The sequence below is a fragment of the Mauremys mutica genome, chromosome 2 (genome assembly GCF_020497125.1).
Source record: "Mauremys mutica isolate MM-2020 ecotype Southern chromosome 2, ASM2049712v1, whole genome shotgun sequence".
Lineage (NCBI taxonomy): Eukaryota > Metazoa > Chordata > Testudines > Geoemydidae > Mauremys > Mauremys mutica.
The window spans coordinates 297,419,157-297,438,034 of record NC_059073.1 but is presented as its reverse complement, the minus strand read 5'-3'; the positions used below and the strand labels follow the sequence as shown (position 1 = coordinate 297,438,034).

General features: G+C 47.0%; 1 protein-coding gene and 1 pseudogene across 1 annotated transcript in view; both read right to left on the bottom strand.

Annotated features, from left to right (window-relative positions):
* Window positions 1-2,087: 2,087 nt before the first annotated feature.
* LOC123363325 lies at window positions 2,088-5,743 on the bottom strand (annotated as a pseudogene).
* Window positions 5,744-6,789: 1,046 nt separating this feature from the next.
* The window catches only part of LOC123363398 (stonustoxin subunit beta-like), a 56,718-nt gene continuing 44,629 nt past the window's right edge, over window positions 6,790-18,878 (bottom strand). The window contains exon 4 of the mRNA XM_045004318.1: window positions 6,790-7,863. Coding sequence (XP_044860253.1) covers window positions 6,890-7,863 — 974 coding nt within the window. The 3' untranslated portion in view covers window positions 6,790-6,889. The remainder of the gene's footprint in view (window positions 7,864-18,878) is intronic.

Here is an 18,878-nt window from a genome sequence, read left to right as displayed (position 1 = left end):
CCAAAACAAAACCTGTTCCCTCTTCAGGGCCAGTGGGGGGACCCAGGGCACCCGCTACTCCGGATCCCATGCCAGGGATCTTACAAATAGCAGCCACGTGCTGCTTTCTTTAACAGCCGCTGCTGATGCATTCCCTGGACTGCTGCCCATTCTTCCCATCATCTTCACCCATTACCTTAGGATTAATGTCCTTGGATTCTGTGACTGGTCTCTGTTTGCAGAGTTTCTCCCAGTCCTCTTTGCCTGGAGATTCCTTCTGTCTTATCCTTTCTGATCCTAGGCAGGAACTGACCTGCTCAGGCCCAGCAGTTCCTTTTAACTGAGCCTGATGGGCTCTGGTAGGTTGCAGGGAAGCAGCCATTCTAGGCAGGTCTGAAGGACCCATCTTTACTGCTACTTTCCTGGGACAGGTAGTGGTAGGAACCCCGGGGTCTCCAGCAGGGGGCCTCAAAGGGCCTAGTACACCCATTACAGAAGATCTAGGCTGGCTTGGTCCTTCCTCAACATGGGGGAATGCACTAGGTGATCTCTAGAGATCCCTTCCAGCCCAACATTTCTAAGACCATGTTCAAGAGAGGGCATATCAATGGTAATACAATGAGCATAAATAAGATACTACCACTTACCCCCCCATCCACCAAACCTGCACGAGGGACTGATGCCTGCGGACTGCCTCCACCTACTGCCAGTTCTCTTGTTTTGCCTTGTGCCTAGTATTCACCTCAGCCCACTGTTTCCCTCTTTGTGCCTGTGCTCAGGGGTTTATGCACTGTGGCCAGATTTATAGAGGTATTTTCGCATTGCACCATGCAGCATTGCAAGGCCTGAGTGACTTAGAATCATAGAATATCAGGGTTGGAAGGGACCTCAGGAGGTATCTAGTCCAACCCCCTGCTCAAAGCAGGACCAATCCCAACTAAATCATCCCAGCCAGGGCTTTGTCAAGCCAGGCCTTAAAAACTTCTAAGGAAGGAGATTCCACCACCTCCCTAGGGAACCCATTCCAGTGCTTCACCACCCTCCTCGTGAAATAGTGTTTCCTAATATCCAACCTAGACCTCCCCCACTGCAACTTGAGACCATTGCTCCTTGTTCTGTCATCTGCCACGGCTGAGAGCAGATTCTGGGCTGGTGCACATGAGGCACACACACATACTTAGTGGGGTCTGTGTGGACAAACACTCAAAGAAGAATTCTCCTTGAGGCCCCCCCCCAAGAGGACTTTATGACCCTGTGCGCTCCCACTGCCCCAAGCATCCAGGGGCTGTAGAAGAAGGAAGAATCCCTTCACTCATTTATAAAGGAAAGCAAATACTAATTTTAACTATAAGGAGGCAATAACTGCTCCATAGTAAATGTAGCCTTTTACTTTATTTAAAGTGAATTTAGTGATGTTGTTTGGTTCCGGTTGCTACAGTTTCCACTTCAGAGTAAAATTGCCTCTGGAACTTTTATCAAATGTGGAGATCTCAAGTCCAAGGATAATGGCCACAGACACAATAACAAGTACAGAGTCTTATATGTACTACAAGTTTTATTAAAACGATAAGTAAAGTTACAATTACCCATGTGTGATGGATTCAGTCACAGAGACCCCCTTGGGACTGTCACCTGATGTGCTGAAATTACCTCTGAGCTCATTTTCCCTGCCAGGTTGGGACTCTAGAACCCTTCCTTGTTGAGCCAGACATGCTAGCCTGCTGCAACACAGACCCAGGGTCCAGGTCACTCCCTCAAAACTGCAGACTTTAACTAAAAATAGCTCAGCAAGTTACCTGTCTTGAGCACCCAGACACCCAGCTCCCAATGAGATCCAAATCCCAAATAAATCCGTTTTACTCTGTATAAAGCTTAGACAGGCTAAACTCCTAAATGGACCGCTCTCTATAACGCTAATAGAGAGATATGCACAGCTCCAAGTATTAATCATTTACTCTGGGTTTACTAATAAACAAAAGTGATTTTATTAAGTATAAAAAGTAGGATTTAAGTGGTTTCAAATAATAACAGACAGAACAAAGTAAGTCACAAGGCAAAATGAAACAAAACATGCAAGTCTAAGCCTAATACATTTAGAAACTGATTACAGGTAATATCTCACCCTGAGATGTTCCAATAAGCTTCTTTCACAGACTAGACTCCTTCCTAGTCTGGGCCCGATCCTTTCCCCGGTACAGTCTTTGTTAGTTCCAGCAGACATTTTAGCTGGTAACTAGGGGCTCTCTCATGACTGGCCCCCTTTGTCCTGTTCCACCCCCCTTTATAGCTTTGGCCCAAGGTGGGAATCTTTTGTCTGTCTGGGTCCCCACCCCTCCTTCTAAATGGTCCTTCATGCATCCGACGAAGTGAGTATTCACCCACAAAAGCTCAGGCTTCAAAATGTCTGTTAGTCTATAAGGTGCCACAGGACTCTTTGCTGCTTTTACGGATTTAAGATGGATTCCAGTATAATGTGCCTTGGCCGCATGTCCTCTGAGACCCCAGCCTCCGTTCTTCCGGGGTTGGCCCACATGTACACAGGAAGGTTTGCAGGTAAACAGAGCCATTTACAGTTCATTGATTCTGAAGCACCCTTAATAGCTTCCACTTAATATGTTTACATCAATAATACACATTTATATCTTATTCTCCTAACTCCAGACATAGATATAATACATGCAAACAGATAGGATGAGCACACTCAGTAGATTATAAGCTTTGTAATGATACTTACAAGAGACATTTTGCATAAAGCATATTCCAGTTACATCATATTTACCCTCATAAGCATATTTTCATAAAACATATGGAGTGCAACATTACACCATGCATATAGAAATCCTACAAAAACCTACTGAATAATCATAATTGTAATGAGACTCACATACTCAAAGATATTCTAGGGTCCGATGGCCCTCTCACCAACTGATCATCAGTAGAGGGATAGTTCCTGCTGGGGTTCTTCCCGTGGGTATTTCCACTTTTACTTAACCAGGGAACCCTTTATAGATTGCAATTCTAACTGCACATAACACCTTATGCATATGTATGGAGGTGTCAGTCCTCTTTCCCTTATCGGTACTTTCACACCTCATAAATATTGGGGTCCCCATTTTTCATAGGTTGTTTGTTCCTCTCATTCTGTATTAGCATCTATGCATGACATGTACCCTGTGGTCAAGAGAGACATTCAAAGATGTTACAATCATGTCTCTCGTAGTTTCGGACAATTCATTGCGATCTATTACAATCACCTATTGGCACATCTATACAGTAATCTTGGCACCTTTGCGGCTATAGGGTTATTCATTGGTCAACCTCTCATGTCAAGCAGTCTTAAGTGTATGGCCTAGTATGGTTAAGATGGTAGGCCATGCATTTCAGTCATGCTTTATTTATATACCTAGTACATATTCATTACTTGTAAATACTTATCAGTCGTATACTTCTGTAATCCTACCATTTAAATCTATTTAGCATACATTGATTGTATATGAAATAGCATATAAATTGACCATAACATCACAGAGCACAATGATAAATGGATGAGAAAATTAAGTAATTGGCTACATAAATGATATCTGGGTTAATGTGCCTTAAAATTCAGCATAAAACTACATAAAGTTCTCAAATTCTATAACCGCAAGTGCTGACATATGATTAAATATAAATAGAATTACTTTTTATAGCATTATTCATAATTAATGGAAATCATCCCATGACATTTCACAGCAAATAAGAAGCAAAACTGGAAAATATAGGAGAAGTACATTACATAATTATAGATAGGCTATATCCATAGGTAAATGTGGTAGGACTGTGAATATTTTTAAAGCATTTAGTCACAAATAGTTTAGTGAATAGAAGTGCTGATTTGAATGTGGGAAAGTATTTGCAAACCTTGAAGGTTTCATGAATTTTCAGATTATTGGTCTGAAAATCGACATCATACATCATTCATTATTCTCTTGTTTACAAAATTTTAATCCAGAAGCATAAACAATACCATGTGACTTGGGTGGCCAGTCATAATTACAAATACTGAATACTGACTAGTCAGAATGAACTGCTTGTGAACAGCCAGCTGTTCATCCAAACGGATCAGTGAATACTTATGAATGGTTATTTTTATGAACAGATTCTGATTTCTGTAAATGACTCCTGAACAGAAGTAACATCTACATTTACAACCATATTGACAACAATATTAGTCACAATTAATATATTATATCAACCCAAGCTTATTCCAACTCATAGTTCAGAAGAGATCAAATAACTGTAGCTGGAATTGTTAATTGTAGTTAGAACTAGCACACAATGTTAATAAAGAACAAAAGATAATAGTTTCATGTACTCATGCTTTGTATGCATCTGCTGTAGGGTATGAAAGTATAAGCCTGACTAAGAAGCTGATACAAATATAAACTTCAATGCAGAAAAAATTAGGAGGTTAAATGGTTACAAATCACTGAAACTCCATTTATGACTATTGAAAAACTAGCAAAGTGACAAGAGAAGGGGAAATTATAGTAAGTCAATTGTTATCCAAACCAGCATTTGATTTTAGAAAATATATGTGTGAATTCTATTAAAATGGCATCTATTATAGAAGCATCATCAGCTTGTTCCCTGAAGTCACATAGCTGTTTCTGGTAGCGGTTATTTATTTTCTCTAAATCTTTTTCCAGTTTTTGTCCTAGGGCCTCCTTCTGTTGGGTCTTTTGTTTCAAAGTGATTTCATCATGTGAGCCTTCCTTCTTTAGCTCCTTATCTATATTTTTACATTCCTCATCATACTCTCTTTTCCTTCCATCTCTTCCTTACAGTTTTCTCTGAGTATCTCGATTTTTTCTTGAAGTTTCATGTGAGCATATTTATACATGTTATTAGCATTATGTGAGCCTCCTTTCTTTTGCACCATCTTATCAGTCATTTCAATCAGCTCTGAAATCTGGTCTTCCTGCTCTTGTCCTTCTGCTTTGTTGTTGAAGTGCAGCATCGATTTCCGCACTTTCCCATCACTTTTAAATGATCACGTAAAGTCATATCACCTAAGTCATCTTTTCTGGTGAACAAGAAGATCATGTACTCCACAGCTTTTCCCCCCAAAATTTCTTGTATTCTTTTGTCATAAACAGATAGTTAAGGGTTAATGCCTCTTTTACCTGTAAAGGGTTAAGTTCACCCAGCCTAGCTGACACCTGACCAGAGGAACCAATGGGGGAACAAGATGTTTCAAAAGGAAGGAGGGAAGTTTCCTTTGTTTAAAGTCAGTTTCAGTTTCAGCCGGAGTGGAAAAGATCAAGGAACCAGCCTCTTATCAGAGTAGTAAATTTTAGAAAAGAATAAATAGGTTTATGTTTATTTTCTTTTTGTAACTTGTCTTGGCATTAGGGGAATAATCACATTGGGTATTCTTGTGTGTACTAAGGTTTTTGCCCAGGGGAACATCCTGTGTTTTAAATCTGTTGTCTGTGAGATCACCTTGTATGCTGTCTCCCAGAGGTTTTTTTCTTTTACCTTTCTTTTCTTTAATTAAAAGCCTTCTTTTTAAGAACCTGATTGATTTTTCCCTGTTGTTAAGATCCAAGGGGATTGGATCTGGACTCACCAGGAGTTGGTGGGGGAAAGGAGAGGGGACCGTTAAATTCTCCTTGTAATAAGATCCAAGGGGTTGGATCAGTGTTCACCAGGAAATTGGTGAAGGAGTCTCTCAAGACTACCCAGGGAAGGGAGTTAGTCCTCGGGAGTGGTGGCAGCCCATTGATCTAAGCTGGTAATTAAGCTTAGGAGGTTCACATGCAGGTCCCCACATCTATACTCTAAGGTTCAGAGTGGAGGTGAAACCTATGACATCTTTTAATTGTTTTTTTCTCTTCTTCAGTGAAACGACCCAGCTGCATCACCAGAACCATAGCATGGGGTCCTGGGGAGGAGACTACCACACCATGCCCTATTTCTTTCATAGTTTCTTTTAAAGGACTTTTTGTGTCAAAAAGACCAGGAGTATCAATCACTGCAATGTCCCTGCCGTTCCAAACACTTTTCCTGAAAGTACATTTCTTTGTTACTGAGTCTGCTGCGATTTTAGACTCAAACAGATTCTCACTGAGGATGGAGTTTCCTGTTGCACTTTTCCCAGCTCCAGTTTTACCAACAAGAACAATCCGTAGTTCGGATTTCTCAGTGCACTGGCAGAGCAAGTGTCCAACCCGCAGTGTCCCTGCAGCACAGCCAGAGCCTGAGAAGGAGGCCTGGGACCTACAAGAAACAGACTGTGACGTGCCCTGATGTTCCAGAGACACTGTTTGTGATGTTCCCTGCCACAGAGCAGGGTGAGGTGTTTTCCTTTAACCTCTCCCATTTTTCCTTATTCCTTTTTAAATTAATTGTTGATTAATTAACTGTATTTGCTTTAAATCATATGTAACGATCAGTGGGTCAGGGAATTGTCCAGTGCAGAGAGGGTACCCTGGAGTGGGGACACCCAGGCCCCTGTCCTAGGTGACCACAGCAGGGTTGGGGGTCGAGCCCCCCAGGAATCCTGGGCCCAGCCTTGTTGGGGTTACGAGGACTCTGCCAGACAGGAGAGTGGAAGGGGAGCCCTCGAGGGCAAGGAGGCCTCTGGCTAAAGGAAGTGGGAGCGAGGACTCAGATCCTTTCGCTAGCCCAGTTCACCGGGTAGTGCAGAAGCCAGGAAAGTTCCCCACAATAGCGGGACCATTCCCCCGCTTACATATGCATTAGATGTAGGGTATGACTATACAAAGCTGAATAAGAAGCTGATACAAATGTAAACTTCTGTGAAGAAAAAATTAGGAGGTTAAAGTGATACAAAGCACCGAAACTCCATTATCACTATTGAAAAAGTGGCAAAGTGGCAAGAGGAGAAATTACAGTAAGTCAATCATTATTTAAACCAGTGTGGGATTTTTGAAAATACAGAAGAGAATGCTCCTAAAATAGTTTCTATTATAGTAACATCCTCATCAACTCTTTCCCTGAGTTCATGTAGCTGTGTCTCGTATTCGGTATATATTTTCTTTAAAGCTTTTTCAAATTTTTGTCTATGGGCCTCTCTCAATTGTTTTGAAGTGTTTTCATTATATGCGCCTTCTTTCTGTAATTCCTCATCTGTTTTCTTACATTCCTCCTCATACTGAAATGTCACTTCTCTTTTCTTTTTGTCCATCTCTTCCTTACAGAGTTCTTTGAGCATTTCAATTTTTTCTTGAAGTTTCTTCTGAGCATATTCATACATGCCATTGGTATAATGTGAGCCTCCATTCCGTTGCACCATCTTATCAGTTATTGCAATCAGCTCTGAAATCTGATCATCCTGCTCCTGTCCTTCTGCTTTGTTGTTGAAAGCGCAGCATCGATTCCCGCACTTGTCCATCAACTTCTGAAGATCTTTGTCATCCAAAGCTTTTAAATAATCATGTAAAGTCATATCACCTAAGTCATCTTTTCTGGTGAACAAGAAGACCATGTACTCCACAGCTTTATCCCCAAAAATGTCTTGTATTCGTTCAACTGTTTTTTTCTCTTCTTCAGTGAAACGACCCAACTGCATCACCAGAACTATAGCATGGGGTCCTGGGGAGGAGACTACCACACAACGCCCTATTTCTTTCATAGTTTTTTTTAAAGGAGTTTTTGTGTCAAAAAGACCAGGCGTATCAATGACTGCAATGTCCCTGCTGTTCCAATCCCTTCTCTTTTTATTACATTTCACTGTTACTGATTTTGCTGCGAGTTTGGACTCAAACTCTGTCTTACCAAGGATGTTGTTTCCTGTTGCACTTTTCCCAGCTCCAGTTTTACCAACAAGAACAATCCTTAGTTTGGATTTCTCGGTGCTCAGGGTGGCAGCTCTTGGGCCTGGAAGAAGAAGTTTGACAATGTCACGGTAAAGATAACAAAGTAACAATGGGTGTGTTTGGGGGATTTCACTTTCTGTAATTATAGCTGTTGTAAGGCCTTAGTTAATTGGCATGGAAACATTTTCCATGTTGGAGGGGAGCAGTAAAGTGAGTAGTTAGCCCTGACAGCCTGTCACCTTAGGAGGCGTTGGTTCAGATTTAGTGAGTTCTTAAGCACCCAGCAGGCTTTGGGCTGGAGGGGGCCAGCGCAGGGATCAGGTGTTTCTGGGTGGGATGCTGGTCTGGATCCTTCTGTTCTGTTTTGGAGTCACTGCTCATGGTGTGGTGTTGCCACCAGGTCTCATTAGCTCCCTGTCCAGCCTCTACCACACGCAGAGAGGAGCAGCAGTCACCAGGAGCCAGCCCAGCAATGTGGGATCAGCAGAAAGAGCCAGGGGCAGGCTAGAGAATGGGCTCCCTAGTTGGCAGAAGATACCCAAGGAGTTTAACTTGGACCTGACTTCCAGAGAAGTGGAGCACACCCAGCTCCCCCTGACTTCAGCTGGAGTTTTGGGTGCTCAGCACCTCTACAAATCAGCCTCTAGAGGGGTGGTTACCCGCTCTGGCCCTGAGGGGTTTAAAACAGCCCTGGGAGAGAGCTGTGGAAGGGCAAGAAGCCTGGGCTGATTGCAGGAAGGCAGCAACAGCTGGGGCCATGCCCCAATCAGGCCCCAGCTTGCCCTATAAAGACTTGAGCCAGGAGCTCAAGCAGAAACACTCTCCCTCTAGCTAGTGAGGGAGAAGGGCCTGGCTGCTTAGAAGCTGTGAAGGGTACCTGAAGTGGAGCAGGGCTGGGGGAAAGGCTAGAGGAGCTGGGGAGGTCCAGCCTAGAGAACCCACAGGCTGCAAGCCCTGATAAAGGCCTAGACAGGTACTGAGGCTACAGAGTGGCTTATACACTGCAGTCTGCCCAGTGAGTGGGGGCTAAGCAAGGACTGGCAATAGCAAAGGCTGAGGTGAGGTGGGGATAGTGGGGGGGGGTTCCCCTGGGTGGAAAGACCCTGAGACTGTGGGGGTATTGCCAGGGGGCAGCACCCCACAGACAGGGGACACCTGGTCTTAGGAGGGACACGGGGGCCCAGTGGCAGTGGGACATCGGCTGGCAGAGGGCACTCCAGAGGCTGGAAGAGCTAATTCCCAGAGCAACCAGCAGGAGGGGCCGCCAGGTGAGTGTGTGCCCACTTACACAGCCCCTCTGTTTTATTTTTTGGGGCGATGAAGTAAAAAGAGAAAGGAAAGAGACTAGGGAGAGAAAGAATGGAATAGAAAAAAGATGAAAAGGGGAATGGGACAAATAATGGGACATATGGATGAAAGGGAAAAAGAGTGAAGCCTGGGAAGCAGGAGAAGGAAAACAGGAGTGAGGAGGGAAAACAGTGAAGGAAAAGAGGGGAGGAGAGGAAGAAAACACTGTAGGAGAGGTACAGACAGTAGAAATAGATGGAGAAAATGCACCATGCCCACAATAACAGCTCTCGTCGCTCTCAGTTAACACACCCAGGGAATAAATGCAATAGAGCTGCATTGCCTGGCTTTAGAGCCAAATCCCACCTTCTCCATGGCATGGAGCCCTTGGGACCTCCCTGGGGAGCTGGTCTGCACAGCAGCAGAGGAGCAATGGGATCCCAGAGACGAGCCCTCTCTCAGCATTGGCCACAGCATCCCCTCCGCCCTTCCCCTCGCATGGAGTCTGCCTGGCACTCGGCTAGGGGGAGTTACACCAGGGGAAATGGTGCCTTCCCAACTGTTCCAGCCAGTGAGGCCGTTCAGCCGCTGGGTAACAGCCTGGGACACTGAATGGGCGAGCAGCCCAGGGAAAGCCGCTCTGGCTGACCGGTGCTAAGTGGAGCTGCCAGCTGGGGAGGATGGGCCTGTTAGGGTGAAGAACGGCCACCGAGGGCACCTGGCCTTGGAGGGGGAGAAAATGGCCTTGGTGATTTCATTAAAACTCCCCTTCCAGGTCCCCTCTCCCTGTGGTGTTGGGCTGCACCTGGTCAGCAGTAACTGCCCTGGCCCCTGCATGGGGGAGAAATGGGGGGTAAGATCGGTGGAAGGCTCATTGGAGGAAGGGAGCTAAGATGCAGGAGATCAGCCGGCCTGCCCACAAGTGACCCCCTCACTCTTGATCAGGGAGAAGCTGCAGAGTCCCACCAAACCTGTGTCAACATCTGCATGACTGTCCTCAGACCAGTAAGATTAGTGAAGGGGTGGTGTATGCCACAGCCCATCCTTCCTATCATGCCAGGAAGCCAAGATTGTCTGTGGAGCTGGCAGTGCAGCCTGGGAAATGTTGGCTGTTTTCAAAATCAGAAAAATGCAGGGACGGGATATGGGGAATTAGGAAAACACTGGGAAAACTGGAAAAGAATTATTTAAAATTTGGGGGTTTTTTAAAGGCAGTTGTGGGACTGACTGCAACCCTTGAAGGTGTGGGATTGAGGGAGAAAATGTTTAGCCACGTACAGTGTGAACTATGATCATTTCCAATGTAAAGACTGCTCTTCAGTGAACCTACTTTGGTTCCTCCTTTAACATAGAAAACAATTTCCCACATCACAAAACCACTGCATGATTTGGCTTGATTGTTAATCTTTGTTCAGAAGGGAACTGGGACTGAAACACCAGGGTTTATTGCCAGTCAGGACTGAGGTGCATTAGTAGAGATATGAGGAGGCAGCTGAACACACAACAGTATCAAACCTTTATCTGCACATGAAAAGACCTTTCAAACAGTATTGTATCTAAAATGTAAATATGTTTCCTTAACCCAAACACCAAAATCCCATCTGTACTGTCAGGAGTAGAGCTGGTCAGAAAATGGTTTTTTTGGACAGAAAATTTAAAATGTTCATAAAAAACAAAAGAGTATTCAGCCTAAATCCATTGGCCAAAAGACAACAACTTTTTGGTTTTCTGATGAAAAGTCCCAATTTGCCATGGACTTCTCATGAAAAGTTTTGTTTAGTAGAAAACCCAATTTTTTTTTAACAAGAACCCAGTTTCGATGGAAACTTTTCAACCAAGCCTAGTTAGAATCCCCAGCACCCAGCCAGGTGACCTAGCAACTTCTTCTCTTGTTTTTAAAGCAATTACATCTGCCCTTGCTGCTGAACAAAGAGGACAACCTGGGGAGTGGTTCTTCCAGAAGAAGAAAGAAAGAGGAGCACCCATGTACCAGCAACGCAGATAGAGGTGAGCAACCATTTTCATGTTCTCTCCACAGGTACTAATGTGGAGTGTGGACTAGATGATACATCTGAGGGAAGGAAGCAGAGGGAGACTCCACCACGAGAGGCACTGTCCTAGGGCTGGGGGTTCCATGACCACCGCTCCCAAGAGATGGAGGCGGGTGGTGGTGGTCGGGGACTCCCTCCTCAGGGGGACTGAGTCATCTATCTGCCTCCCCGACTGAGAAAACCAAGAAGTCTGCTGCTTGCCAGGAGCTAGGATTCACGATGTGACGGAGAGACTGCTGAGACTCATCAAGACTTCCTGCTACTCCACGTGGGCACCAATGATACTGCCAAGAATGACCTTGAGCGGATCACTGCAGACTACGTGGCTCTGGGAAGAAGGATAAAGGAGTTTGAGGCGCAAGTGGTGTTCTTGTCCATCCTCCCTGTAGAAGGAAAAGGCCCAGGTAGAGACCGTCGAATCGTGGAAATCAATAAATGGCTATGTAGGTGGTGTTGGAGAACATAAGAACATAAGAACGGCCGTATCGGGTCAGACCAAAGATCCATCCAGCCCAGTATCCTGTCTACCAACAGTGGCCAATGCCAGGTGCCCCAGAGGGAGTGAACCTAACAGGTAATGATCAAGTGATCTCTCTCCTGCCATCCATCTCTACCCTTTGACAAACAGAGGCTAGGGACACCATTCCTTACCCATCCTGGCTAATAGCCATTAATGGACTTAACCACCATTAATTTAGCCAGTTCTCTGTTAAATGCTGTTATAGTCCTAGCCTTCACAACCTCCTCAGGTAAGGAGTTCCACAAAGTTGACTGTGCACTGTGTGAAGAAGAACTTCCTTTTATTTGTTTTAAATCTGCTGCCTATTAATTTCATTTGGTGACCCCAAAGTATTCTGGAGAGAAGACTTTGGATTCTTAGACCATGGGATGGTGTTCCAAGAAGGAGACCTAGGCAGAGTCGGGCTCCACCTAACGAAGAGAAGGAAGCAGGGGCAGCTCTAGGCACCAGCAAAGCAAGCACATGCTTGGGGCAGCCCATTTTCAGGGGCAGCAGGGATCCAGCATGGGAGCTGAGAACCAACCGGGGGCCCTGGGAGCTGTAGTTCCTTGGTTAGCTCCCTGCCTACAGAGCCAGCCCTGGAGCAGAGAAAGAACTACATTTCCCAGCATTCCCTTGGCCACTACCAACTGAAAAGGAAGGAGGGGGACCTCATGCAGCAGCTGTGAGTGGAGAGTTGCATTGTGAAGGGTAGAGATACCATATTTTAACATTCAAAAAACAGGACTCTCCACGGGGAGGGAGGGTAGCCCCAGCCTGCCACCATCCACTCCCTCCGACTGCCCCCCACAGAAACCCCAACCCATCCAACCCCACCCCATCCCCTGATCACCCCCTCCCGGGACCCCTGCCTGTAACTGCCCCCCAGGACCCCACCCCCTATCTAAGCGCTGCTGGTCCTTGTCCCCTGATTGCCCCCTCCTGAGACCCCTGCCCCTAACTGCCCCTTGGGACCCCAGCCCCTATCTAAGCCTCCCTTCCCCTTCCCCCCAACTTCCCCCCCAGGACCCCAACCCCTACCTGTTCCCTGACACACCCCTGGGACTCCCAATGCCTATCCAAAAGCTGCCTGTCCCCTGACTGCCCCCCTGAACTCCTGACCCATCTAACCCCCTCTTCTCCCTGCCCCTGACCGCCCCCCTGAACCTCTATCTCATCCAACCCCCCTGCTCCCTGTCCCTTGACTGCCCCCCCCCCGAAACCCTTTACCCCTTCTCCAACCTCCCAGCCCCCTTACCATGCCACTCAGACCAGCATGTCTGGCTCCATGCAGCGCCAGACACGCTGCTGCATACATGCTGCCATGCTGCCCCGCAGAGCCCAAAGCCCCCCTCCACACACCCAGCATCTGCCTTCCAGATTTGAACACCTCAAAATTCAGGAGTGCTCAAGCTCAGTTTGGGCAGCTGTTACTTCATTTCTCCCAAATCAAATATACGGATCCACTGTAACTTGCTGTAGAAAAAGTAGATAAAATTGAGCAAGAAATGCTTCCCAGTGGTTATTAGCACTGGAATTGCTATTTTCAACAGCCATTGCCTTTTTGTTTGTTTGTTTGTTTGTTTGTTTAAAAGGAAGACAGTGACATTGGATTGGCAAATTCCCCATAGAAAGAAAGAGTGGAACAAAAGAATAAGAAAGGCACCTCAACTTTTCCTCATTTATAGAGGACAGTCTTATAATATGCATCCAGATATCTTCCAATCACACAAGCTGAAAATTGTTTCACTTTACTGCAGCTCTGTAACCATATGGGAACCAATTCTGTCTGTGTTCTGTGCACATCCAAAATTCCTGCTGAATGACCTGCCCTGGGAGCGAGTTACTAGTGACCCAGGGCTGCGGCAGAAGGAGGGTGCAGGTGTGGAGGGAGAACCCAGGGCTGGGGCAGCAGGAGGTGTGGGGGGGGTGGCACTGGTGGGGGGGAAAGGGAGAGCCCAGGGCTGGGGCGGCAGGGGGTGTATGTGTGGGGAGAGCCCAGGGCTGGGGCAGCAGGGGAGTGCGGGGGGAGCCCAGGGCTGGGACGGGGGGCAGCCAAATTGTTTTTTGCTTGGGGCAGCAAAAAATCTAGAGCCAGCCCTGGAAGGAAGAGCATCTTCACAAGCAGGCTGGCTAACCTAGTGAGGAGGGCTTTAAACTAGGTTCACCGGGGGAAGGAGACCAAAGCCCTGAGGTAAGTGGGGAAATGGGATACTGGGAGGAAGCATGAGCAGGAGAGTGCAGGAGGGTAGGGCTCCTGCTTCATACTGAGAAAGCAGGACGATCAGCGAGTTATCTTAAGTGCCTATATACAAATGCAAGAAGCCTGGGAAACAAGCAGGGAGAACTGGAAGTCCTGGCACAGTCAAGGAACTATGATGTGATTGGAATAACAAAGACTTGGTGGGATAACTCACGTGACTGAAGTACTGTCATGGATGGATATAAACTGTTCAGGAAGGACAGGCAGGGCAGAAAAGATGGGGGAGTTGCGTTGTATGTAAGAAAGCAGTATGACTGCTCAGAGCTCCGGTGTGAAACTGCAGAAAAACCTGAGAGTCTCTGGATTAAGTTTAGAAGTATGAACAACAAGGGTGATGTCGTGGTGGGAGTCTGCTACAGACCACCAGACCAGGGGGATGAGGTGGACGAGGCTTTCTTCAGGCAACTAGCACAAGTTACTAGATCGCAGGCCCTGGTTCTCATGGGAGACTTTAATCACCCCGATATCTGCTGGGAGAGCAATACAGCAGTGCACAGACAATCCAGGAAATTTTTGGAAAGTGTAGGGGACAATTTCCTGGTGCAAGTGCTGGAGGAACCACCTAGGGGCAGAGCTCTTCTTTATCTGCTGCTCACAAACAGGGAAGAAATAGTAGAGGAAGCAATAGTGGATGGGAACCTGGGAGGCAGTGCCCATGAGATGGTCGAGTTCAGGATCCTGACACAAGGAAGAAAGGAGAGCAGCAGAATACAGATCCTGGACTTCAGAAAAGCCGACTTTGACTCCCTCAGGGAACTGATGGGCAAGGTCCCCCGGGAGAATAACATGACGGGGAGAAGAGTCCAGGAGAGCTGGCTGTATTTTAAAGAATCCTTATTGAGGTTGCACGAACAAAGCATCTCAATTGTAGAAAGAATAGTAAATATGGCAGGCGACCAGCTTGGCTTAACAGTGAAATCCTTGCTGATCTTAAACACAAAAAAGAAGCTTACAAGAAGTGGAAGATTGGACAAATGACCAGGGAGGAGTATAAAAATATTGCTCAGGCATGCAGGAGTGAAATCAGGAAGGCCAAATCACACTTGGAGTTGCAGCTAGCAAAAGATGTTAAGAGTAACAAGAAGGATTTCTTCAGGTATGTTAGCAACAAGAAGAAGGTCAAGGAAAGTGTGGGCCCCTTACTGAATGAGGGAGGCAACCTAGTGATAGAGGATGTGGAAAAAGCTAATGTACACAATGCTTTTTTTGCCTCTGTCTTCACGACCAAGGTCAACTCCCAGACTACTGCACTGCGCAGCACAGCATGGGGAGGAGGTGACCAGCCTTCTGTGGAGAAAGAAGTGGTTCAGGGCTATTTAGAAAAGCTGGACGAACACAACTCCATGGGATCGGATGCGCTGCATCCAAAGGTGCTTAAGGAGTTGGCGGATGTGATTGCAGAGCCATTGGCCATTATCTTTGAAAAATCATGGTGATCGGGGGAGGTCCCAGATGACTGGAAAAAGGCTAATGTAGTGCCCATCTTTAAAAAAGGGAAGAAGGTGGATCCAGGGAACTACAGGCCAGTCAGCCTCACCTCCAGTCCCTGGAAAAATCATGGAACAGGTCCTCAAGGAATCAATTCTGGAGTGCTTAAAGGAGAGGAAAGTGATCAGGAACAGTCAGCATGGATTCACCAAGGGCAAGTCATGTCTGACTTTCCTAATTACCTTCTATGATGCGATAACTGGCTCTGTGGATGAGGGGAAAGCAGTGGACGTGTTATTCCTTGACTTTAGCAAAGCTTTAGATACAGTCTCCCACAGTATTCTTGCCAGCAAGTTAAAGAAGTATGGGCTGGATGAATGGACTATAAGGTGGATAGAAAGCTGGTTAGATCGTTGGGCTCAATGGGTAGTGATCAACGGCTCCATGTCTAGTTGGCAGCCGGTATCGAGTGGAGTGCCCCAAGGGTCAGATGGGTTTGTTAGTATATTGGGAACAGATAAGAACAGTTAAAGCGTTACTGGGCATGGTGGGAGACTAATATACAAATGCACATTTTAAGACTTCCCCAACTCCTATCTCAAGGCAAGGTCAAGCAACCTGTTAAGATGAGCAAGGAGGGCTCGGTGGGGGGGGGGCGGTATAAGAAACCCTAAAAGCCAAAGAAAAGTCTGGCATTGGCCAGAGCACAACCTCATTCCTTACCCCCCCTATGGGATACAAAAGAAGTGGGATGAAGACCCCAGACTCACGGCCCTCCAAAACGGTACATGACCATAAGTAGTTAGGGGTGTGAGTAGGGGCATGCACTGCATGTATATTTGGGGCAGCTAAGAAGGAGGAAGGGGAAATGGAGACTGGGGAACGGGGAACAGAGACATGGACAAAGGCTCTGTGGTGTCAGAGCTCGGAAGGGGACACGGGGTAAACACTCTGTGGTGTGAGAGCTAGGAACAGAACAGACTCTGCCGGCGTGTAGAGCTATGGATATGCTTGCTTGGAACTATCCCCAATAAATATTGCATTGCCTGCCCTTCAGACTTCTTGTCTTCTGCTTTCTGTCTGCATGACAAGAACCAGGGAAAGGGGTTCAGAGAAAGCAGTGTATCAACCTGAGCTCCCATCACCCACCTTGGGCATTATGCAATTACATTTGGCAAAGCCACAGCAGCCTCTCTGCTCACAAACTGAGAAATGAACGTATATGAGAATTAAACCATACCCCAGCTCTCATGCTTACTTCCTCAGAAAGGCCCTGCCGCGTCACTTCTCTGCCCCCTGAAGGCCCCACCCCCCCGGCCAGGCTGGCAGCTGGAGCTTGGGCAGGGATCCCTGGCAGCTGTTGGGCACTGCACCATCGACCCTCACCTGCCCGGTGTGGGAGGGTCAAAAGCAGCCCTCAGCCCAAGTCCCCACCCCCAGGGTCCCCCACCCAGGGCAGGTGGAGAGTTTGCAGCTCCCCACAGCTGTCCACAGCTCCTACCTGGACCCATCTCTGGCTAGGAGGTGGCAGCCTGGCCATGGTAAGAGCTGTGTGAGCAGCTGTGGGAAGCTGCACCATGGACCCTCCACCTGCCCTAGGTGGGGGGGGGTCCATGGGGTGAGGACATGGGCCCGGGGCTGCTCTTGGCCCCCCACCCAGGGCAGGTGGAGAGTGTGGTTCCTGGACCACTCCAGCTTTTGGTTGGGCCAGGGGCAGGGACTCAGGTGAAAGAGGAGGGGCAGGGGGCCCTGGCCTCTGGTCCCCCCACTTTTGGGCAGGCTCTGCCATCCTTGCCATCAACAAAGGGGTGAGAAGATTTCAGCCTACATACAGAGGCCAGAGAAACTGCTTCTGAGAGCTGTCAAGAGGGCAGCAGTAACCGCTGAACAGAAGGAGCAGACCAGACTGGCTCAAATTGTAAGAGGAACTGAATATCAGAACCATAGTCCAGTTAAGAGAATGACGGGAAAGTCCCCTGAGTTACTCCCAGTTGATCAAAGAGGTCAGAGAGGAGGAAGAAGGGCAGGCTGCCAGTGAGTTTTGAGCCATCTGAGCCAGCCAGCACAGCACCCATGCGAACAGCCAGTGCACTGATGGTGAATGCCAGAGAGGAACTTACGCAACAAGTGCCGGTCCTGACAGAATAGATGGCTGAGCTACACAGTACCATTGACCAAGCTAAGACTTCAGAGCATAGGAAGCCTCAGGCTGTGGCAATGGAGAAGCCAGGATTTAGAGCCACCATCCCACTAGGCAAAGGAGGAAAGGACAATTCTTCTGCTATTGGTGTGGCCAGGATGGACACAGTGCTGCCAACTGTCATAATGAAGAAAATCCCTCCTTAGTATATGGAAAGTTGAGGACCAGTTACGAGGAGATGAGGAACTGCCAAAGGAGCTTGGGAATGGGGCCACCCAGGTCCACAGGACTTGAAGACTTCCCTGGAAAAGGCTGCCTAGCTGGGATAACAGCAGGACTGTTAGGGCCTTGAGCAGAAGTGAGGATCAAAGGGACAGAATGTAAAGCCGTGCTTGACACTGGATCTCAGGTGACTATTATTATTTCAGTCCTACCAACGGATGCTCAGACACCTGCCCATACAGTCACTGACAGGACATGGCCTGTGTAGCCTCAGCATATATGAATACCCCTACTAAGGGTATGTCATAGTGCACCTGAAATTTTCAGATGATGTTGCCAAAGTAAGTCAAGAGGTGGAAACCACTGCATTGATATGCCCCAACCCTAAAGGAGATTCTGATGTGTCTGTGCTGATAGGGATCAATGCCAGTCTCTTCAAGGTACTCGCTGAGTACTGCAGCCAGTCAGCAGGGGACCAATACCGAAGCATCCGGAGGATCCATATGCTTTGTGCTTCAGACTATAGAAAAACCAAGAACCCTAAAAAGGAGAGGTCTGACCTATCAATGGGAGTGTTGAAGTACAGGGCCACAACTCTGTTAGTAGTCTCTGCAGTGATGGAGAGAGAAGTCCTTGCTATGAGTACCTGTCTAAAAGGTAGTAAAGGGACATTAGCAATGGTAGAGCAGCCGGCTGAGGGAGGGCTCCTTGAAGGAGTGGTTCTCAGTGGAGTCATAACCCTACCTGCTGAAGCCCAGGAAAAGGTGATTATACTGGTGGCTAATGAAACAAGCTATGAAACATGGACTGAAATTAGCAGACCTCTTTGAGCCTAAAACCATTGTGGGACTCAGTGTGAAGCTGAGGGTCCACCAATAGACCTGACAAAGTTTGACTTTGGAGATTCCCCATTGTCCGAGGAGTGGAAGGATCATGTAAGGAAGGAACTTTGGGAAATAATCCAGGTATTTTCACTGCATGCATAGGATGTGCACAGGGAATGGAACACAACATCAGACTACAAGACTCCACAACCCTTCAGGGAGAGATCTAGGAAGATTGCTCTCTCACAAATGGAGGATATGTGGCACCATCATCAGGAGCTTCCTGTGATCATCAAAAGCCTGAAACCCATATGTCTCCCCTATTGTGGTATCTGTTAGAAGAGTGGGAAAATCCAGATGTG